This window comes from Pinus tabuliformis, chromosome 7 (assembly GCF_031772625.1).
Source record: "Pinus tabuliformis cultivar Carrire ecotype Pingquan chromosome 7, CPIR1, whole genome shotgun sequence".
NCBI classification, from domain to species: Eukaryota; Viridiplantae; Streptophyta; class Pinopsida; order Pinales; family Pinaceae; genus Pinus; species Pinus tabuliformis.
In genome coordinates this window covers 1,059,953,962-1,059,978,193 of record NC_142293.1, presented here as the reverse complement: position 1 = coordinate 1,059,978,193, position 24,232 = coordinate 1,059,953,962, and the positions used below count along the sequence as shown (strand labels likewise).

Genomic DNA, 24,232 nt, shown 5'->3' with positions numbered 1-24,232 from the left:
CAAGGGTTCCCCACAAATTGGACAACTAGTCTGGTAATACCTCTTTTCAAGAGTGGCGACGTCAATAATCCCTCCAATTATAGGACCATAATGATAAACCCCTTGTTTGCAAAGCTATTTGGAAGCATTCTAGAATATAAAATCAATAAGTGGGCAGAAGAAAGAGATAAGCGTGCTAAAGGGCAAGCAGGTTTTAGACCTAAACATTCCATAGTTGATCATTGTATAACTTTAAGGCACATCATTGAAAAAGTTTGGGAGAAAAAGGAAGAAGTTTTTTGTTGCTTTGTTGATTTTAGAAAAGCGTTTGACACGGTTCCTAGGGATAAGCTTTGGCACAAAATGGAGGAACTTGGGGTTCCTAAACATTTGAGAGTAGTTCTGCATAGGATGTATGAAGAGGTGAAAGCCAAAATTAGAACTTCAACATGCATTTCTGAAAGTTTTAGAAGTGATATCGGGGTCAAGCAAGGTTGCCCATTATCTCCTACCCTTTTTGGTTTGTATATCGACAAACTTGAGGAGTGGTTAAATTTGCCAGGGTGTGATGGTATCCATTTGGGCAAGTTTGTTATAAGGCTTCTTTTGTATGCAAATGACCTTATTTTGATTGCTAAATCTGCTCTTGGTTTGCAAGAGCACTTACTATCCCTTGAGCATTTTGGTAGAAGGGTGGGGATGCAAGTCAATATTAGCAAAACGAAAGTAGTGGTTTTCTCTTAAAAAAGAAAACATAACTAGCATAAGTTATACTTTGAAGGCAACATTTTGGAAGAAGTTGCGGATTACAAATAATTCGGAATTGACTTCAACAAAAATCTAAGCTGGGATGACTATAGAAAGAAAAGAACTTTAGGGAGCTGGAAAGCATTTTATGCTTTTCAAAATAGGTGTAGAGAGGCAGAGTTATGGGACTGGAAAACCACTCAAACTCTTTTTGGGATTCTAGTGATTCTGGTGATTCTCCATGGTTGTGAACTGTGGGCCAACAGTACGTCCGACATGTAGTGGAAACAAATTGAGAAAATTAAAAAGCGTTTGATTACAAACAAATTCAAAATTAAAAGTGTAGTTCCTTATGCTATCTTGTTAAGTGAAACAAGGGCTGCTCCTATTGAAGCAATTGCTATGGTGCAAGTCATAAGGTATTAAAAAAAAATGAGCAAAGGGAAGAGGGCAAATGGCCTAAGGTTGTCCTTAATGACATATTGTGCAAAAGAAAGAAGGCTTGGATGCAACAAAATAACAAATGGTTTAGTAAATGGGGTATTTGCTTGAACATGTGTCCCATAAACATTAAAGAGATAATTTTTTTTATTATGGATATGTTCCACAAACATATTTGGGATAAGGAGTTAGGGAGAAAGAACAAATACTATATTGAAGTGTTTAATCCCACTCATAATCATCAACAAAAAGCGTACATAGAGGTCAATATTTCTTGGAGCGCCAAAATTCTCATTGCTTAGTTAAGGACTAATTCTCATCAACTCCGTTGTGAAATAGGGTGGTGGAAAAGGCCAAAAGAAGCGTGTGAGGAAAGAGTATGTATTTTTTGTTCTTCCGGAAAAGTAGAAACATAAAAACATTTCATTTTATAATGTGAGGCCTTCAAAGACAACATGGAAAGTTATGTAGATATTCTGGCAGCTAGCTCTTACAATAATCTATTTAGCGAAAAGTATGTCAAAAAATCATAAGCATTTATTGTGAGATTTCACAAAAAAATGACCAAATACTTTAACTAAATGAAAAAGTAATCTGTCTTATACACTATCTTTAACCTCATACCTTTCATTTCATTAACATTTGAAGGGATAGTTTTTTCTAAAGCGCTCGGGCACATTATATGCCTTGGTTAAACATAGTTCCCAACCTACATAAAAACCTGCCTTGTACACATCGGGTTTCTAGGAAACGTGCACTTTGTGGATGAGGTCATAGTTCTTATCTTATATTTTAAGAATGGAGGGGAAATGTGACAACTTGCACCATGCTTGGGTACAAATATTATAATATATGAGAACAAATTCATTATTCTTTTTTATTATTATTTATAATTATAATGATCCTTTTCGTGGTTGGTACTAAACTTTTAAGCATTTCCCGTTACTCATACCTTTGGTAAATTTTCATAGTGTGAATAAACTTTTTATCGTGGGAGGGGTGTAAGCACGGTAGCCGACCAACATCTTACATGGTTTGTCAGCCCAAATTAGGAATCACAGACATTATTTATCCCTGTATTCTTGCCACGGAAATGAAAACAAATATCTAGAATTTTCCACACCTCACAACAAAATAGAATGCAATCGAATGAAAGCTGATAACTGATAATTTTTCAGGCTTTAAAGATCCGTTCCACACTTACGCTTCTGTATTTTTCTCCAAATTGTAAATATTACATCGAACTAATTGACGTATGTGTTTTTGCCTCTGCAAATTGGGTGAAATTTCTGTGCACATTTTTCACTTTCGGCCGAGATTCTGTGCTTCTGTCCCTACAGTTGGGTCCGATTTGATTTCTGGTGCCATTTTTCCTAGGGGTTAAAGGACTTTTACACAGAAGTATTTGCCGAGGTTGACCGCTGTAAATTACAGTTCAAAATGGTTTGGGAAGGCCAAGGACGGGAGGGTTCTGTTGAATACGAGTTTTACTCCTTCCTCCCCAGAACAAAGGTATTTCGCTTATTTAATTTCAGACGCCAATTTGATTTTGAGTCACAAATTGTTTCGTAGCTGGCCCTAATATTTTCAAGGATATGAGAATTTAAGCCTTATATTATTGGATTTCGAGTTGCAAATTGTTTTGTGGGTGACTCTAATATTCTCAGGGATACGCGAACTTAAGCATTAGATTATTGGGGCTCTAGTTTTAGATATGCGTATTTGTTGTGGATGCTGGGCTATGTGTTTTGTTATGTTCGTAACCGAGTCCGTGAGAATCGAAGGAGGAACCTACCATCGTCAGGTTTCGCCTTCGTTTTTTCAAATATTATCCACTTTAAAATCAAGATTTATCTCTATTTCCGTAAGCTGTAATTGTATTGTTTTCAAAAATTGACTTTTCCTCTTCAAATATAGTGGCTCACAGCATTATTTACAAAGTCTGTCACCAATATTTTAAGCTCTAGTTTGCGGACGACAAGGGTTTTGCCAAAATTCGTTTCTTGTGCAACTATAATACGGTTCCCAAAAACTATTGCTCTTGAAACGATGGACACACGACCTCTGTGAAATTCTCATTGTTGATTATTTTGAGGATAATATTCACCAAGTTTCCTGTAACACAAGGATGTGCCTCTTTAAAACTATTGCTTTAGCAAGCCCATAGAAGCCTTAGTTGCCTAGGTCCAAACTAGCTGGACTGCTTTTTAATGGTTTATCTAGTTCTATAACCTCGCTTCACTTTATTTCTTGTTCTCTATATCTTTGGCTTTTTTTAACTGTTCTCTCGATTTGAGTGCATCATTTTATATGTTAAGTTGATGGAAATGTTTGCTTCCTTGTTTAGGATTATTACAAAATATTGGAAGTTGATTATGATGCGACATTGGATGCCATTCGGTCAAATTATCTTCGTCTTGCTCTGGTAAGTTTCTTTACTGTTTTTCTGAATTTCTTTTTCCCAAGGGTGTTATACAGTTCTTGGTATTCACAAGTGAATGACTTTCTGGAGTACCAGCCTTGTTTTCTCATGACCATAATGGATTCCTAGTACCTACTAATGTTTTGGCTCGTTGTGTCATAGAAATGGCATCCAGACAAGCAGCAAGGACAAAATGGCGCGACTCTAAAATTTCAAGAGATAAATGAGGCTTATAAAGGCAATGCCTTCTAACATTGTTCCTTTTGACTGTAATGTTGTTGTACTCGTGTCTACGGAAGACTTACTCTATTTCTGTGTCAGGGAATGGTCTCTTGGTTCTTTGGTTGTTCTATAATATTTAGGTCATTACAAAAACATTTCTAGAGACTCTTTTTGGAGTCTATTTTGTAGATTAAACATTCCAAACCATTGCTGATCAGTATCCTAACAAACTAAATATAGTAGATGAGAAAAATACTGAAGAAGCAGTTGACAAAGATCTCAGTCATGGTCGATTACCATATGTTTAGTTAACATGATATTTTCTCAATTTTGACAACTGATGGCATGATTTATTCATGTTTCATTTTCATCAGTTTTGAGTGACCCTGTCAAAAGGCGAGAATACGATGTGAATGGAGTCTGTGATGTTGAGGACTACAATTTGATTGTGAGAACTGAGTTTTTAATCCATCATCGCATGCGTTTGTGTTTCTTAACTTTATCAGAAAATGTTAGCTGTGGTAAATTTGACTTATCCTTGGTTCTAATGTGCAGGAATATCTTCACCGCTTTAAGGGATTGATTTTGACATGTAATGGTCTTGGTATGGGTAATGCCCCTAGATGGTAAGCTGTTATACGATCCCTGATTACAGTGACTGCATTATGAGGAATTTCATGACATGAACATCTTGTATCATGAAGAATAATGTTTTTATGCAGGTTTGTTCAAACATTAACATTTTGATGAAGAGAAATAGAATACATCCACACAGAAGCATATATCTTTGAAGCCATTTGGCTTTGGGTGAAAGTTAGAACCAAGATATTGAGTCTCAATTGATTACTAAGGGTTTTATAGTCATTGGGTTCCAAAAGATTAATTAGGTGTGTAATGGTTAAACATTAGTCCCAATTGATTAATTTGTTTGTTTGGTGATCACGATCACTTTGTGTCATGGGAGCTCAGTTTGGTTCAATTTGAGTCATAATTGTTTACATAATGTCAAACTCAAATTGTTCCATAGGGCTTCTTGTGTCATGGGAGCTCAGTTTTGTTCAATTTGAGTCATAGTTGTTTACATAATGTCAAACTCAAATTGTTTCATAGGGCTTCAAGTTGATGCTTAATTGACAATAAAAGGGGTTAAATTTGTGAAATTAATAATTGTAAATTTGTAATTACATCCTCAATATCTTAATTTGACTACAAATGGATTAGTAGGGTTTGAATTTTGGACTAAATTTGAGTGCTAATTGATCAATTAGGGTTATATATTCAATTAAATAGGATCCTAAGTGTGCAATTATGGCTTTAAAATTTAAATGGTTAGATTTGGCTTTTATCTGTAACCTTATTCCTTGGTAAATTACTTTAGGTTGTAGGAGGTTATACAACAATGCCATGATTAATATAAGAAATTACATTTTGTAGATGCATATGCATATTCAAAACACTGTACAATGACATAGTTGTCATCAGCCAGACTAACAGAGTTCAAAAAAGAAACTGTGACCTTTGATTCACGTAGGGAGGTAACAGTCCAAATATAAACTGTTTTAACATGATATAAGATCGACATAATTGTCCAGAAGTGCAATATATATACAAAAAGTTTTAAATATCCAAAGTACCATGCATCTAAGCAATAATATCCATAAAAGGCCTATGATAGTACTGGTAATGGGCACCATCAATCTGTTCTCGGATCATCCAGATGCCTGGCTCCCAGAGCGCAGCTTCTTTGGAAAGGCGGTCAGCAACTGTGTTCTGCTCCCTGTAGATATGATTGCAAGTAAAAAATTCAAAATGAGTAATCAATCTCAGAGTCTCATCTAGAATATGTCTCAAAGAGAAAGACCAGCATCTAGTGGTTCTATTCAGCCAGTCACAAACAATTTTAGAATCCCCAAATAATTGTAGGGCTTGGCAATTCTTCTCCAGTGCAAATAGTATGAGGTGTTTTGCAGCAGACAGCTCCGCATAATTGTTGGTGCCTCTTTTGAAGCCCAGGAGTAGGCTGTAAGAGTGAGATGCGGAGATATGTAGGATGGCCCTGCCCCCATAGCCATCCTCTTGTGTGGCACCATCAAAATATGCTCGTGGAATATGGGGATCAAAAACTTCAGGTGTAATGGTCCTAGGCCTCGGAGGAGGGGGGTCATCTGGTATAAGAGCATAATCGGCCAAGACCTTTGCAGCAATGATAGGCCATCGGGGAGAGACGGATTGAAAGATTAAGAGATTGCGAGCGATCCAGATTGCCCAGCAAAAAAGCAAGGGGAGGCAGTGCAGCTTGTGGGAGGATATCGAGGAGTGCCAAAGGTTCCATGCTGCCTCGATGGAGTCCGCAGACCAGTCGCATGGAGGGGAAACAACAGATGCAAGAAGAGACCATAGATTGCGGGCTTCCGGACATGTGAGGAACAGGTGATATACAGATTCAAATTCACATTTGCAGAGATAACACCAGTGCGGGCCATGAAAGGTGCGCTTCAGAAGGTTATCCCTCATAGGGATTTTGTTGTTCATGATGCACCACATAAGTAGCCGAGTCCTTGGGGGGGCCTTCAGCTTCCAAAGGTGTTTCCACCAAGCCTGTATGGACTGAGGTTTCCTAGCAGCCGATAGAAACAGGTATCCTTCCTTTGGGGAGAATCTGCCCGATTTGGCTAATGCCCATATAAGTTCGTCTTCACCTTTGATTATGCGAATGTGTGCTTCTAATAGAGCCCGAGTATAGTCATCCCAGGATTGTTGCCAATGAGGGGGGATGTGTTTCCACCAAGCCTGTATGAACTGAGGTTTCCTAGCAGCCGATAGAAACAGGTATCCTTCCTTTGGGGAGAATCTGCCCGATGTGGCTAATGCCCATATAAGTTCGTCTTCACCTTTGATTATGCGATTGTGTGCTTCTGATAGAGCCCGAGTATAGTCATCCCAGGATTGTTGCCAATGAGGGGGGATGTCGAGCTAGTGGGTGGATATGAGCAATGTGAGTGATGTTGTGAGCCCGAAGATGCTGGAGGAGGTCAGGAGGCGATCTATGAGCGTTCCCGTAGCCCACCCACGGATCAATACCTATGTGGATGCTGTGACCCGAGAGTATCCTCCAAGTGAGGCCAGCTCGAATGGGGTCCAATGCTTTTATAACAGCCTTCCAGATGGTCGATATCCCAGCAAAGTTTCGGATCGGCCTTTGGATCCAATCCAAGATATGTAAAGGGGCAATATATTTCGAAGTTGTCACTCTCGACCAAAGGCTGTCAGATGTGACCAGGTGCCACCCTAGCTTAGCAGCCAAAGCAGAGGAAAAATCGTCCAATTTCTTAAGCCCCCAACCTCCCCATTTCTTTGGTAGATTGAGAGCGTCCCATTTAACCCATGCAAAAATCTTCCCCTGCTGGCTTCCCCTCCATAAGAATTTGCAGCAAGTTGCTTGTATTCTGGTAAGAATTCCTCTAGGAATCCAAGCTAGGGACATCTAGTATACTGGAGTGGCTTCCAAGACACTCTTGATAAGAGTAAGGCGTCCAGCTCGAGATAAATATTTGAGGTACCAGATATTGAGTCTCTTTTCCAGCTTAGCAATGAGCAAGGTCCTGCTGGCAATCTTGTATCCATTAGGCTTTAATCTATACCCCAGATATTTCAGTCCCTCAGAAAGATTTTGCAGAGTAAACCAGAAGCGATGTAGGGCAAACTGAAGTTCATGCTGAGAGCACGTTGTAGCTGTGAGGGTAGATTTATGTTCATTGATCAACATGCCTGTAGCTTCCTGAAATAAGGTGAAAGAGGCTCTGATATTGGTGAGGTCACTAATACTTCCATTAAGGAAGATCAGAACATCATCCACAAATAGTAGATGTGTGAGCGTGCAATCATCTATCATCTTGATACCCTGTAATCTGCCCCTTCTGTGCTCTTCCCTGATGATTCTGCTTAGCCCCTCCATAACCAGCAGGAAAAGTAGCGGAGATAGAGGACATCCCTTGCCTCAAACCTCTTTCTGAGAAGAAAAAAGGGGATGCGCTCCCATTGACCAGGACACTAAACAGAATGTTAGTGATGCAACACATAATCCATTTGATGAAATTGAAGGGGAACCCGAGATGGGTTAAAAGCATTCTAAGGTAGAACCAGTTCACCCTGTCAAAAGCTTTAGATAAATCTACCTTCAATATCATGCCTTTGCCTTTTTTGTTGTGGAGAGAATGTAAGACTTCCTGGGCAGTGCCAATGGCCTCATGAATCTGCCTATCCTGGAGGAAAGCAAATTGTTTAGGTGAAATGTGATATGAAAGTATGGGCCGCATGGCACGATATTCGTCAAAGGAGCGTGGATTATCAACTTTTGGAATAAGAGCAATGAAAGTAGAGGTGATGGAAGCCTCCAGATGTCCACTGTTCCTAGAATCCTCAATGACCTTTAATAAGTCTGTGCCGATGATGTCAAAAAAAGCTAGGTAGAACTCGATAGTCCAACCATCAGGTCCAGGGCTTTTGTCCTTTTTGAACCATTTTAAGGTGGCCTCCAACTCCTCCATTGTGACTTCTTTCGTCAGATCAATACCCTCTTCTTGCTCCACAAATCATGGAAAATGCTGTGCAACTCTGATAATCTCGGCCAGATTAGTGTCCCGGGGGCACTGTATGCCCTTTTGAAATGTGAGGTGGCAAGTGAGGCAAGTTGAGGGAAGGTATTAGCGATCTGACCCTGTTCATCCTGAAGCTGCCAAATAGTATTAATCGCCTTCCTCCCATTGGCGAACTTGTGGTAAAATTTGGTATTTGCATCGCCTTCCTTCATCCAAATAGCTCTGCTTCTCAGCCTTCAGGCTTCTTCTCTGTCCTTAAGAATTTTGCTTCGAGCTGTGTAGAGGGAAGTGATCTTCTCCTTATGTTCCTCTGAACTGTACAGTCCACCCAGATCATTTTCAAAATTTATCAGCTCGAGTTCAATTTGCCTCAGGGAGTGATCCTCCTGGATTCTTTTGTGGTGTGCCCAGCTCTTCGACAATTTCTTTAGCTCAGAGAGGTTGTGAATGAATCCCTCCATAAAATTTCGTCTTGCCCCAGGTGGATGTGTTTTCCAGAATTTAGTGACCATGCTAATATAAGAGGCATCCTTGAGCCAGATAGAGCAAAATTTATATGGACCCTTCGGCTTAGCTCTGCCTGCTTCCATTTCCAAGTAGATATGCAGATGGTCTGAGATCCCCCCTAATCCGACCCATTGCCTGATATGCAGGCCTAAATCTAGGACGTTGTCTTTAACTAGGAAGCAGTCGAGTCTTCTGGCCAGTCCATTCTCACCAGTCCTATTGTTTCTCCAGGTAGCTTGTAGTCTGGGAGAAGGAATGTCCACCAGGTTGTGTGAATCCAGAGAGGCAGAGAAAAAATCCGAGAGAGAGTCTGACTGTGCTCGATGACCCCAGGACTCTGAGTGTCCTATGGAGAAATTGAGGTCTCCACCAATAATAAGACGATTAGCAGTAAGCAAAGCCGAGTCTAGGAGCTTCTCCCAAAATATACGTCTGTTTTGGCAAGGTCCATATATGTTAAAGATCCTAAAATCCATTCCCAGATCGGCAGAATGAATATCCGCCCCAATATGGCCAGCCCCTCCCCAACAATTAAGAAGTTTTATAGAACGGGAATTGTATCCCAGGGCGAGTCCACTGGATCTACCATGGGCATCTAGACCAGTGAAATTCCACCTAGGTAGAATATTTTCCAGAGTGCGAGAGATATCAGTCGCAGGACCGAGGGTTTCTTGTAAGAAGATGAGATCCAGCTGGTCGACAGAGACTAATTGACGAAGAGCTAGTTTTTTCTCAGGCCTAGTAAGCCCTCTACAATTGAAGGATAAAATCTTCATGTCGGGGGTTTGGTAGGGGTAACTCTGGCTCTAAGGACCCCGGGAATAGTGGACTGAGTACCTGAAGCAATATTATCAACCGCCTGAGATTGTGCCATAGAGAGGGAAGAGGGCCGACCTCTTGGAAGCTTGTGGGGGGGAGGGGAGGAGATAATGTACAGACCCACTCGGTCCAATTCCAGTTTCCTAGATTTAGAACGAGTGTGGTATCCAGATACAGGAGGAACAAGAGACGAGGATGAGGGAATCGAGGGGGGGGTAATCAGCAGAGGGGGGGGTGACAGAGATAGTAGGACGAGGGGGAGCGATGTGACAGTCAATCGGTGCAGCGGCAACCATAGAAGTGGCCATGCCTGACCCCAAAGAAAGCCCAGATAAAGAAATATCATGCAAATCAGATAAGCAATGCGAGGGTACAGGATGAGAGTAAATCTTACCCGATGCATTAGAGTCTCCGGAGGTCGCCATGGACTGCTCAGGAGGCGGGGGAGGGGGACGGTGTGGAGGCCTGCCTCGCTTCTTCTGGGAGGTCTGTGCAGGTACCGGAGCCAGTTCCTTAGTGCCAGGCTGTGCTCGCTGTGCAGCTGAAGTAGGTTTCCGAGGCTGTTCCCCAGAACCCCGAGGTTGTTCCTCCCTCACTGGTTCCAAATGTTTCTGAGATACTAGCTCCAATGGTTCTTGAGAGAGCTCTCTATTCGTCTTCCTGAGCTTTCCACCATTAAGTGGACAGTCCTTGAAAAGATGTCCGACTTTATGGCACCGCCTGCACCTGAAGGGGATTCCTTCATAGTCTAATAACTGTTTCCTTGTAACATTTCACCATTGTATATTAATATGCTCCAGGAGGCCTTCAGAGAGATCTAAATGTACCAGGATTCTAGCGAAGGCCATTAGTCCAGTGGTCTAGAAGGAAGTGTCATGAGGTAAGTCCCCATAGCATCCCCAATTCATCTGAAGACTTCTTCCGTCCATAAATGAAAGGGCAGCCTTGGAAGCCGAACCCAGATAGGTCCAGTATCAACCCTTTCCAGCTCGGGGTCAAATAATGGCGTCCATCTTCGAAGCAGCACAGGTGCTTGGTCGATATGCCAAATAGTAGAGAGGACCCAATTGGTATGGGCCAAGCAGCGGAACTTCAGTGCAAACCACCCCTTGACAAATGTTTGAACCCTGGGGGGTTCCATCATATGATGGCCCCAAACCTCCATTGTCCATTTCTGAAGTCGCTCAACGTTGTAGTGCCTACCGCGAACCCTCCCCACAAGGACCTTATCCGCCGAATCCATGGTTTCTATCAGTGGGATATCCTCTGATAGCTTGAGGAAAGTCTCACTGCTTCGTAGCTGTAAGCACCGCTTCCTCTTAGAAACCCCTCTGTCCCTGCTGCTCGAAGCTTCAGGAATCCCCAATGGATGCGCAGTCGCTTGAGAGGCCGAAACCCTAGCCGCTGATATGGTTTTCACCGGGATGGAGTCGAAAAAGCCAGGGATGGAGCCAATTCCGGTAAAGTTGCCAGGTGGAGTGGTCACCGGAGCCGAGAATGTAGATGTGTCGGGCGCCTGAGATGGGGGAATGAATAAGCCTGCCGAAGAGGGTAATGGACCAGCGGACGCCCCTAGGGTTTGCTCCCCCAGATGTTGAGACGGCTCACCCAAGGCCTGTGAATGAGGTAAAGGGGGATGGGAGCTGTAATCTTGGATAGCAGGAGCTCCTTCAGGGAGCGAGATGGGTGGAATCTGCGGACGAGCAAAAGACTGAGAAAATGAGGGGAGGCCTTCTACTTCCTCGGAAAGTTCATGGTCAAATGAGAAGAATCCCTCCGAAGTGGTCCTGGGCTGTGTCCAAATGGGCACATCCTCTGAAGGGTCCACGGAATAATCAAGGTCGTCCATAACTGTCACCCCAGCTCGCTGACAGTTGCTTGCAGGATCGATGCTAGAGAGCAGGGAATGTCGGTGAGGGGGACCGAAATCGTCGATGGGGAAGCTTCCAGCCGGTAGACAGTGGCTGTAAGCCGTTTAGCTGAAGGTTACGGGAGCCATAGGGAGATGTAGCAATTAGGGAGGCTGACTGCGTAGTCGAACAGAGGTCTCTGCAACGTGTGACCTGAAACTCTTACCCAACCCTAAACCCATCGCGCCCGCTCTTAGTCTATATATATATATATATAGTGGTTTATTAATTGACGATAAGATGAGTTAAATTTGTGAAATTATGCACTTAATTGTTGTGTCCTCAATTTGATGGTTTGGTTATATATGAATGGCTAGGGTTTGAATCTTGGGCTAAATTTGAGTGTTAATTGATCAATTAGGGTCATATATTCTATCAAATGGGATCCCAAGTGTGCAATTATGTCTTTAAATGTTTAGTTTTGTTCTTTTTCTATCATTTTCTTCCTTGATGAATCACCTTTGGTCATAAGAGATTATCTAACAATGTTATGATTAAGGTGTGTCTCAATGCTAACAACATTCAAACATGTCGGGTTATAATGTGTGAAAAGTATCAGTGAAGTATCTTGTTACTGAAGCATTGATGATATTTACATGCATAAATATATAACAAATAACTCATAATCTACCTTTATTGTGTTGAGAGGCACTCTACAACTTGGTATGGGGGAGATGTCATGTAATGTAATGTACATGACAACCAAAAAAAAAAAAATAAACAACTAAAAGAAATTACATGTTTGTGGTGTTACACTTTCTATAGATGTCAATAGTAAATACATTTATCTATCAATATATCCATTCATTTTTTGAGGAACAATTAACCGAGGGGGAGAAAATTGTCGAAAGAAATGTTTGCACTTTGAAGTATTTGATCCCTCTTGGTTATTTGTACATTTGGAGTTAAGATCAATTTAGGTTGGTTACATCATTAATCACTTATATCAACTTTGTCCTAACCTTACATCATCTTGGAAATTTTCATCTTGCCAACAATTTGTTAGTCTTGTTGAGGCTTTTAATAATAATTACATCTCTACTAATAATTTTTTTGGTTTTTCGTATGATCATACATTATCTCTGCATTAGACTTTATATTGCAATCGAATAAGTTTTGTCTTCTTTTACATCTTGTTGTTTTAGGTACATGAGCGTATGCCAAACAACCTCGAACTTTGAAACTCTTTACATGTGTCTTTCTTTGTACAAGGTATCCTTAGGAATTAAACTACAAATTGCCTTTGTAGGCCTCTTAATCATTAAAGAAATTTCCATTTGATTTGTTTCTTTCCCATATTGATTACTAAAGATGATACCTTTTTTATCTTGTGTCACATTCATCCATAAGCAATTATACATAGAAAATCTCAGCGGTAAAACAATAATGACAGTAGGATCATGAAGAGACAACCAAACACAAGAGACACAAATTTTTTACGCTGGGAAAACCTTAACTAGGGAAAAACCCAACAATTAAGAGAAATTATTTAATTCATCAAAAGTACAATGAGTTTTATAGAACAACCTGGAAGTTCCTAGGGCTTAACCAACTCTTCTTCCATGAACAATAATTCAAAAAACCTTTGCTAGTCTCTTCCTAGGCCAGAGATATCTCAGTCCTATTCATCAAGCTTTTGAAGCCCTCAACCTCCCTGCTCCCAACTTGCAGTCCTCTTGCAACTCGGCCCTCCCGCGGGCCTCCTGCAAATCGACCCTCTTGTGGCTATCATGCAACTTGGCTCTCTTGTGGTCTTCTTGCAACTCGACCCTCCTGCGGCCTGCCTTTGAATAAATTTGTCCTTAAAATCTAGCCTCAAAAATCTCCCTTTTTTGCACATGTGAACATAAAAATTAGTAGATGATGATGATCCAAATTGTGGTCTAAGTGAGGAGGTTGAGTGGGTAGATATAGTGATCTTGTGGTGCCCCAAGGGGCACACTACTTTATGATGGTCCGACTTAAACAATTGGAGTTGTCCTGCACTTTTGGAGGCAAAACTTAAATTCTAAATTCTAAATTTTCTTCTTTATCATTTTTCTTTAGGGTCGACTTGTAGTGAAGAATACTAATCGCAACTACCAAAATTCAATGCACCCTCTTAGCTAGGGAGGTATTCTCTTTGACTTCCTTAGATGTACATATTGATGAAAAATTTCTCCATTCCAAGAAAATATATAATGAGCTAGCTATGTTGATGAATCCATCCACCTCATGTTCTATACTAGAACCATGTGGAATGCATCTTGCATCAACGTCATGCTCAACAAGTCGTCACTTGGAGCAAAGTCACCAATTTTCCAAGTCGTCACTTGGAACTTGGTCAACCCCTGTGACCTATGGTGAAACCCTGGGCTATTACCATACCAGCATTTTAATTGAATAGTAACATACCTCCCTGATGCTAAAGGCACTCACTCCACCCACTAGCCAAGTGCCTCTTGGCAATTTTGGGGAGCACTTCGGGCCATTCTCCCTAGCCACGTTACATGGTCCTTGGTCAATACTTTTGGCTTGTCAATATCCTGAGTTTTATGAAAAAAGAGTTGGTGTATTTGGGTTTTGTGATACTTGAGGATGGCTCGAAGATGGATTAGGAAAAAGTCAAAGCAATAATAAATTGGTTTATTCCAAGGAATGTTTTTGAGGTAAGAAGCTTCCATGTTTTAGCAAGCTTTTATAGAAAATTTATCAAAATTTTAGTGGCATTTGTGCTCCAATTGTGGAGACTATTAAAGAAAACAAACATTTGCTCTTTATCTTGACAACCATGCTCTACAATTTATTAGTAGTCAACCAAAGTTAAACCAAAGGTATGCTAAATGGGTTGAATTCTTGCAAAATTTCACATATGTTATCAAGGATACGTGGTAAATCAAACAGGGTAGTAGATGCATTGAGTAGAGTTAATTTGATTATGCATGAGTTCCAAGTAAATATTTTAGGATTTGATGGGCTAAAGGAAAAGTATGAAGATGATGCAAACTTTAAAGAAGCTTATGCAGCTTGAACTCCATGGTTGGACTACATAATACAAGAGGGATTGCTATTTAAAGACAATAAATTATGTGTAACAAAATGTTCAATGAGAGACAATCTGATAAGGGAAAAGCATTGTGGAGGTCTCTCAGGACATTTTGGACAGGATAAGACCTTTTCTCAATTAAATGTTTTCTTTTTTGGCCAAGTATGCAGACTGATGTTTGTTGAGAAATGTAGAATATGTCGGCGTGCCTAAGGGAGAAGTCAACATGTAGGTCTATATCAACCATTACCAATCCCAAGCAGGCCATGGGATTTAGTAAGTATGGATTTTGTGTAGGGACTGTGAAGAACATCAAGTTAACAATTTAATTTATGTCGTAGGTAGATTCTAAAAAATGGCACATATTATAGCTTGTACAAAAAACTATGATGCAACCAATATTGCAAATTTATTCTTTAAAGTAGTGAGGTTGCATGGATTGCCTAAGAACATTGTTTTTGACAGAGATACAAGGTTTGTAGTTAATTTTTGAAGAACTCTATTGAAGAAATTACGAACTAATCTCAATTTTAGTTCAACATACCACTTACAGTCTGGTGAGCAAACAAATGTAGTAAATAGAAGTTTGAGAAACATTTTATGAAGTCTCGCAAATGAAAATCCTAAGCAATGGGAAGAACTATTTGCCCAAGCAGAGTATGCATACAATGATTCAACTAACAGAAACACAGGGATGAGTCCACCTCAAATTTCATGCAAGAGGAGTCTATAAGTTGAGGAATTTAGTTAAACAAGAGTTGAGAAGTGTTGATGGTGAGGATTTTGAAGCAAGGATGTAGAAACTATGGGAAAGAGTTAGACAACAATTGTAGGAAAGTAGCAACAAGTACAAATAGAGAGCAGGCGTGAGAAGGAGACAACTGAACTTTGAAGTTGGCGACTTAGTTATGGCACATTTGAGAAAAGAAAGGTTTCCTACATGGACATATAACAAACTAAAACTCAAAAAGTTTGGAATCATGGACCATGCAAAGTTTTAATATAGTTTTCTTCCAATGCTTATGAAATGAAACTTCTAAGTAACATTGGGATTTCTGCAACCTTTATGTTGTAGATTTGTAACCCTTCAAGGAGACAAGAGGTTTCAATAGATATAGCTGATGAAAATCAGACCATCAGATGGGAGATTCAAATACCTAGAATAGTTCAGAATGAGATTGAAGCAATAGAGGATCAAAAGGTAATAAAAGAATAGGGGGAAAAGAGTACTTTCAGTTTTTAGTTAAGTGAAACGATCAACCATTGGAGGATGCTACTTGGATGACGACAATAGAAGTTTCTAAGTATGGTACAAGTATTGAAGAGCTCATGAACAATTCTTTTCTTTCTCGAGAGTCTGATGCAGGAGCATCATACAACTCAAACAAATGATTGACATCCGTGGATCAGAAGTCTACTAGAGGAAGATGGTTTCTTCAATTTTCATTTAAAATGATCATATTTAGAATTTCTAGATTGTAATACCTCTAGAAGGAATCTAGATGGTTTGGAGGTTTGATGAGTGTCATTTAAATTGCCATGTAATGAAACAAACTAGCTTAGGAATTAGGAATTCAATGAAGAAAGATTATAGAGAGAGAGGTGAAAGAGATCAGAGTGTTTGAAGAGGTCTGAGTGAGATAAGAGAGGGTGACAATGAAAATTCAATTGCCCTATCCGTGGGCATCCATTCTATGTTATTAATGTTGAACAAAATCTCAAAGCTTTGTATTTTCCTATTAATTGACCAAATGGTGTTCTTGTGTTGTTTGATTCCACACTATTCACATTATTTGCGTGAAGGATTGAGCTAGATAGACTTTAATCCATATATAGGAACATTACGCAACTGACGGTGTTAACCAATCATGGTTCCAGGAGTGCTTCCACCACAGAGTCTAGTCTTGAGAAGTAGATTTATTTACTAGCCTAAACGCGAAATTTTACAAAATTAGGAAAATGTGAAAGCCTTGCAAATTTGTGAATTTCTGAGCCGCTGCTGTCAGTTATTGGAGAAAGTAGCAATGTGAAAATTGTTGTTAGTTGACAATTGGTCATACTAGAGCCCAACCATACTGAGATTTTTGGATAATGTGCATTTTCATTTCTTTTAGTATTCCGGTATTCGGTATTGTTAGTTAACGCACACGATAAACAGAACTATCATTTGCAAGAGAACTATTGTCGTTAAGAGAAGTCCATTACATCGGAATAAAATCTATACTAGGACATTCTTGTAACAATTATTCAATAAGTTGATTGCCCGATATTCTAGGGTGTCGACTCTTTGGCAGCATCAAGTAACGAAGACTAGTTCATTAGGTTCAGTTCATCACACCATGATGGAAAATAAAGTGTAAACACTTTAAAGTGTTGAAAAATTCAGTATTTCGATATCTCCGTAAGGATTGGATCATTTGTGGTGATTGGTTATAACACTTGGGGGATTAAGGTTCAATTACTTCGCAATATCGCATGGAGATTAGTTATAACGCTCGACAGCCATTGAGCGGTAGTTTAGGTTCTTGATCAATAGCCCATTACAAAGAGGGAGACTTGACAATTGAAGTTCAACAACTGTTAGAGTGTGAGTATTGATTCAATCCATCATCATAATATTGGTTTTACCTAGGTTGATCATTCATTGTTGAAGATCGCATAATCTAGAGAGGGTATCATTTTGTCATTGTAAAACCTTGGGTGAAGGGGCCAAGGGTATCAAGTCATCAATGAATGGAAGTAGGGAAATCAATCCTTGGCGTAGAACTATCTTCATTTTTTATGTACTCTTGAAAAAGGACTCTAGCTCATCAATGTAAATCCAAAGGGAGTCGATGAGAGTGGGTACCCTTGCTTGATCTTGATGGTGTTGTGGATAAATATGAAGGGTCATGGGTTATGCTGAGGTGACCTAGGATTGATTCACAAAGTTGCGTGATGGCATAGTGGTAGCCATTAGGGTATTTGAGTTACCAATGTCTTGGAGCCTTTGAGACAACACGGCTTGTGTGATGGCATAGTGGTAGCCATTAGGGTATTTGAGTTACCAATGTCTTGGACCCTTTGAGACAACACGACTCTGGGAGCTGTGTCAAATGCCTACTGAAAGTCCACAAAGCAACATAAGACTTTTGAAGAGTGATGGTGAGCCTCCATGATAATGGCCATGAGTGTGAAACTATGATCAACAGTTTAGTACTATGCGTGGTAATTGGCCTTTGCCTTGGCCTTGAGATGCTTTCTCCACCTCATTAGAAAGCCATGAGTGGAGCACTGCACTGTAGAGCCTGTACGAGGTATGTCCAATGATGATGGTCCATTGTTATTTGGATTTGAATGGCATTGTCTAACTATTCCAGGTTTTGGAGTTTTTACCCGGAATCCAGTAAAGCAAATTTTGGTCAGGTCCAATGTTACTTGGGAGCGGGAGCGGGGGCGACCATTTTCAGAAGCTCCCGGTTTGGGAGCGAATCGGGGAGCGATTTTTTAAAAATATATATATTTTTTATATTTTTTAATTTTTGATACATATATGTTAACAAAAACATGTAGAATGATGAAATAGACATAAAAAACATAAAAAAACATAAATTGATCATTGAACCATATCACATCAATCATCTAGAAATTATAATCGTCATCAACCATGTCCACAAGTTAGTAAAATACATATTACAACTGCAACATATTGAGTCTTATAAATCATGATTCATCAAATTCAATATTAAAGTTTCAACTTCAAGCTTTCAGAATTGAAAATTCAATAACATTTATCATCATTGATCACCAAAGTAACAAGTTGTACTTGTAAGCCAAGTTTAACCATTACAAGAAGTAATATCGAAGATATTTCTAAGTCCTAACTTCTAACTGTTAACATGATATGAAATGTTAAAAATTTATAAAATGAAACATGACTAATGAGATGAAATGAAACAACTTTAGTCTTTCACAAAGCATCATATTCATAATTCACAATCATTACCAATGAGTTATAATTGCCAAGGCCCAACTTCAAACTTCAAATTTTCATTGTCACAGTGATATAATGTTTACAAAAAATATCATAATGTCATAATGATATGAAAGAGTCAAGAGTCAAGAGTCAAGGACTCAAAACTCAACAGTTATGAAAACTAAAGTCTAATAGAAACTAAAAAAGACAAGTAAACTGTAAATCTAAAAGTGGCCCTTGCCACGAGAGTCTCCAGGAGTATAAGCAGGTCATGGTGGTCTTCTAGGAGTCTCCCGCACAGACCGACGACCAGAACTAGAGCCTCCACGCGAGGGTGTCGATGGAGGTGGCGACAGCAATAGAACAAGACTCGGGCCCCGAGAACTGCTACTGGATGGTGGAGGTGGAGGTGGCATGGCTGCTGCAGCTGCTTCATTTTCATCCCGTACAAGCTCCTCTTCTAGTTCTTCCATATGTACAATGCCATCCTCCAAATTGTCGTCCTCAGGGTGATTGTCCCAAATTTTATATGTGGGATCTTCATTAGCCCGATCACAGTAATGGCTCAACAACCTCAAGTTGTAGTGCACATAAACCAAGCTTTCTGCTCGGTTTTCGTTGAGCCTGTTTCTTTTCACATTATGTATATAACTGTAGGTGCTCCAACACCTCTCTGCAGAAGAAGAATTTACAACCTGTGAAAGAACTTTTTTTGCCAATTTTGGCAAAAGTCCGTGGCCGCCATATGTTTCCCACCATGAGAGAGAATCAAATTTATCTTTGTCGTCCATTGCATGGAAGTTACCATACAAACCACTGCCACTGAAGTATCTGCCTATTTCAAGGCGCACAGCTGCACATTCCTCCCTGTCAGGCACCAACTTTTCTAATGCTTCCAGATATCCTCTAGTTACCTCTTGATCTAAATGGGGTTTGGTCCTAACACCACCCCCTGCTGCAGGTTTGCCCAACCAAGATTCTGAGTAGTATTTTGGCGTAAGGATATACGCCAAGCAATGTAGTGAAAGGTTAAGCCTATTCCACCGTTCACACACACAATCATGAATCAGTTTGTACAAGTTGGGATCTTTATTATGAACAATGTCTTTTATTTCCCCCAACATGGTATCCATTTGCTCATACACCTCGCCAATCACTGGTTTGTCTGTATCTGCAAACCGAATCATGTTATAAATTGGCTTGGTGAAATCCAATACCTGTCTCACAGTTGTCCAAAACTGCCCATCAAGAGCGGCCTCCTCCACCGTTTCAAAACCTGCCATGTCAGCTACATTTGTAGCCCTTTCCTTTAACACCTGCCAATGTGGACTTGATACCATGCTAGCTAATGCCTCTCTTACCTTCAAAAGGCGCCTGAAGGTGAGGTAATAGCTACCAAATCTAGTCCTCGCAATCTTCAGCAACTCCAATCTCGAGTGACTGCGGAAAAGGCCATGGGTATTGCTATGATTTGTAATAAATTTTATCATTTTTTTTCCTTTCTTGTACAAATCACCAATCCATTGGTATTGTTCATTTTTGTTTTTGACAATATCATGCAACAGAAGGTTCAATGTGTGAACCAAACATCCAGACCAAAATATGTTCGGGTATTTATCCTCAATAATTGCTCCCGCTGCCTTACAATTAGGAGCATTATCAGTGATGACTTGGATGACATTGTATGGGCCAATACGCTCAATTGTTTCAAGCAATGCTTCTGCAATGTTGATAGCGGTCTTGAACTTGTCTGAGTAATCATGTGCAGCTAGAAAGATGGGACCACTTTGGGACACAGCAAGAACACTTATCAATGGCTTGCCTTTTACATTTGTCCATCCATCAGATACAATGGACACCCCATTGTCAGTGCAAGAACTTGTCATTTTATTCAAAGAATGTGATATTTTTGCTTTTTCATGATCAAGGCCAACAGTTCTTGCCTTGTCATACCCAGGGCTCTTGTATCCTTTAGGGGCATCATTTATGGCAGAAACCATTTCGTGCCAATAAGGTGAGCGTAGAACATTGAATGGTATCCCACATGCATAGAGGAACCTGTAAACTTTTGAATCCACATCATTCCTACACCCCTCATCAAGGAAATCTGATATGGTTCTACGCCTTAAAGATGATGACCCTGTGCCTCCATGTCCATATCCACTGCCTTGGGAGGATGCTGAAGGAGTTCTTTGTGATGGTGAGATTGGTTCAAAGAAACCCCTTGATCTTTTTGTTCTGTATTGGGCGTCCTCCTCTTCCTTTATGTATTTGGCTCTATCTGCTGTTGACACCGCTGCACAAGTTTTGATTCCTATTTGTTTCTCTCCATCCCATGGCCTTTTCCCGCAGAGGTGTCTTCTAGCACGGGTGTATGAGCCTGTGTAATCAGTGTTGCAATGGGGGCAATGAAATTTAGTGGTTCCACCCCCTCTCCCTGTTTCAGCCCTGTGAACATATTTCCACAATGGAGTTTGGTTTTGTTTAGTTTTTTGAGGGTCATGTTCACCCTCCTCCACCTCCTCCTCACTGGGGTTTTCACCCATTTGACTTCCTCCGGCTTCTTCATCCACCTCTTCAGTTTCAGGCCCCCTCCGTTTCCTACTCTCCACCACCATAATAACCATAAAAGGGACCAGGAAGAGGAAAATGCCAATAAATATCCCCAGGTCCATGGTGTTTGATGTTTGTAGGGTTTGAGTCTTGAATCTGCAAATTAATTTAGTTTATTGGGATTAATTCATTTAATTTATTAATTTAATTTAAATACATGATCTTTAAACTCAAACAGCTAAATTAAACTAACCAAATTAACTACCTAACCAGCTAAACTAACTAAATGATTAAGTTACTTACCTCTGCAGGCTTGCTCCTCGCTCCTTGGCACTTGCTCCTCGCTCCTCAGCTCTGGCTCCTTGCTCCTCAGCTCTTGCTCCTTGCTCCTTTGCTCTTGCTCCAGCTCTCAATCTCTTGCTCAATGAAGTTGAAATGAAATTTTTTTGGCCCATTGGGCTTATAAAATAAAAATTTTTTTCTAAAATTTTTGGAAATTTCGAGTCCGGCGGATTTTTTTTTTTTTTTTTTTTTTTTTCGCCGAACCACTCCCGGCCCGTCTAAAATCGCTCCCGGAGCGTTTTTTAATGCCCGGGAGTGATCAGGGAGCGATCGCTCCCCGATCGCTCCCGGGCATTAAAAAACGCTCCGGGAGCACGGGAGCGATCGCTCCCTTAATCGCTCCCTAACAGACCAGGGAGCGCAAATTTTTTTACGGGAGCGCGCTCCCGACCCGCTCCCGAGCCGCTCCCGCCCGGAGCGCGCTTCGGGAGCGGGTTCGAAGGGGGGGGGGGCGCTCCCCCGCAACACTGGTCAGGTCATAAGTTTTTTGTTGTTTAAAATGTGTTTTTGAATGCATAAATGGATTCAGCACCTTGAAAAACCTCTGGGGCACTTGGATTGTAGAGATTTCACAGCTCAAACTTGTGATTCCAACAAATCCCTGCTGGATTTTGGATAAATTTGACCGGAAAATATCCCCGAAAAAACTCCAAAATGTGGAACAAGTATACTATGGTGATTTGAGTTGGGCCCTCATTTAAGAATTAGGTGGATGATATGCTGTGACCATGTGTGGGGGCAACCAGAGCAGATGATGCCATAATATTAAACAAATCTGCAATGTGGGAATTGATGGTGTGAATACCATGCTTGAGGAATTTGGCTTCGGAGCCTTCCTCATGTGTATGACTGTCTGCACTCCTGATGTCTCTGTAGGTATGGAAAAGTTTCAGTTGGAGAAATTGGTATTGCTGATGTGCTTGATGTAGGTACAGAGGGGCAGTGGATGAGTATAGTGCTCACTTGGATGTGATAGTGCAACAAGTCACTCAAGAATCGGTATGAATCATATTTGATAACCTGGAACAAGTTACAGTGAATTTTGTATTTAGTGCACAGGTCTAGAACTGGTGGCTACTCTAACTGGTTATCTAATCAGTCTGGCAGATGGTAGTGTACTATAAGCGTGCTTCCTTTCAAGGCTTTGATTAATGGGACATCACATTGGAAGCTTAGCAGTTTGATGCATGCAAGAACCTGTAACCTCTAGTATTCTTTGATGAGTAGAAACTGAAAAAATTATACTAGCTTTGAAAGCTCGTATATGGTGATTTTTATCCCATACTTATTGGCTTACACACAGTATATGGTTTCTGTTATATTAGCCCAAACAGAATAAAGTCCATAGAGGGGTTCTGTCATTTACTAGATTCATGACAGAACTTCTATAGTATGTCTCAGGAGTGTGGTTATACTTATACTGTAGTTTTTATAATAAACCAGGAAATAAAAAACTTCTACACAGTCCTGCAGCTTCCATCTCATTACTTGCTTGGATTTGACATTAGTTCCCTTGGCAACACACTCCCTAAGTGAAGCCAGATTTTCAAGGCACTGAATTCTCGCCTCCAGCTGCCACTCGTCAAAGGCATCCCCAACCGCTTGCCTTGCGAGATATGCTTTCTGGCATTGGATGTTTAAAATCTATGGTCCTCCAATGTAAAGTGCTCTGAGGGAGAAGCCATGCTTTTGAGATTTGTCTGGGGTCTTGGGGACACAAAAAGAGGGATGGATGGAACTATGTGGCAGCTCTTTCCATTGCCTTGACATTCCACGCTCCCTGCTTCACACAAGTCTTGGGAGGGACCCCGTGGATGCTGGCACCACTTAGATTATTAATCACCATTAAAAGGTATTTGGCTGGGTGTCTCTATGAATGTGACGGCTTCTAATCCTTCCACCATATTGGCATCTTGTCCTTTAAGTTGTGGAGATCCTGTCTTAGCTTTCAAGCCCACCCCTCTGCTAGTTACTAATTCTACCACTTTATTCTTCTGTCAAAGGAAATGAATAATCTTATGGATGAAAATATACTTTTGATTTTCTAATTAATTTTTAAATGGTAATCTTCTGATTACTAGTAAAGAATCTCTAGCAACTACTAAATTAGTGAATGTCGTATCATGTTGAACAACTGCAGCAGACCTTATTTGTCTTTTAGCAATCCTCCCCATTCAGATTTGCGAGGGTTCCCTTTGGATGCCTCATCAAAATTTAATTTGATAATGCCTCCTAAGGGTGGGTTCCATATCCCCTTAGCCAATATTTCACTTTCCCCCTAAGTTGCCAGGAAACACGGGTTATGGGTACGGGCATGGGTACGTCACTTTTTGAAACAGGGTGCTTGGGTTCGTCGAGGGTATATATATATATATATGAAATTTGAATTATGAAATTCAAATTATGAATTTTCAATTTTGAAATCTTCCAATTTACAACAAGAAAATAAAACATTGAACATTCACATTGAAATTTCAAATTTAATATCAAGCAGAGAGATATGAATAGATATATATATTATATGTCCAAGACTCCATTGTCATACTACATTCAAAATTTGCCTCAAGGCATTTCCACACATGAAATAGAAAAATTCCCAAAAAAATGAAACTGAACAATGAACAAGTCTCAAGATAATTGACTTGGCTTCATCAACATCCATGTCATCACTCATCAACATCCATGTCATCATAATCAACATCAATAAGCTCA

The 24,232-nt window shown here is 40.3% G+C and overlaps 1 protein-coding gene across 4 annotated transcripts in view; it reads left to right on the top strand.

Moving 5' to 3' along the window:
* The first annotated feature begins 2,118 nt into the window (after positions 1 to 2,118).
* Positions 2,119 to 24,232, top strand: part of LOC149251290 (uncharacterized) — a 91,108-nt gene continuing 68,994 nt past the window's right edge. The window contains exons 1-6 of one of the 4 annotated variants that reach the window (XM_089459334.1): positions 2,120 to 2,679; positions 3,515 to 3,592; positions 3,752 to 3,827; positions 4,186 to 4,259; positions 4,367 to 4,437; positions 4,534 to 4,769. In XM_089459334.1, the coding sequence (XP_089315460.1) occupies positions 2,608 to 2,679; positions 3,515 to 3,592; positions 3,752 to 3,827; positions 4,186 to 4,259; positions 4,367 to 4,437; positions 4,534 to 4,558 (396 nt within the window). In that variant the 5' untranslated portion in view covers positions 2,120 to 2,607 and the 3' untranslated portion in view covers positions 4,559 to 4,769. Of the gene's footprint in view, positions 2,680 to 3,514; positions 3,593 to 3,751; positions 3,828 to 4,185; positions 4,260 to 4,366; positions 4,438 to 4,533; positions 4,770 to 24,232 lie in introns of those variants that run through there. The other 3 variants (XM_089459333.1, XM_089459335.1, XM_089459336.1) reach the window with 3 other exon arrangements.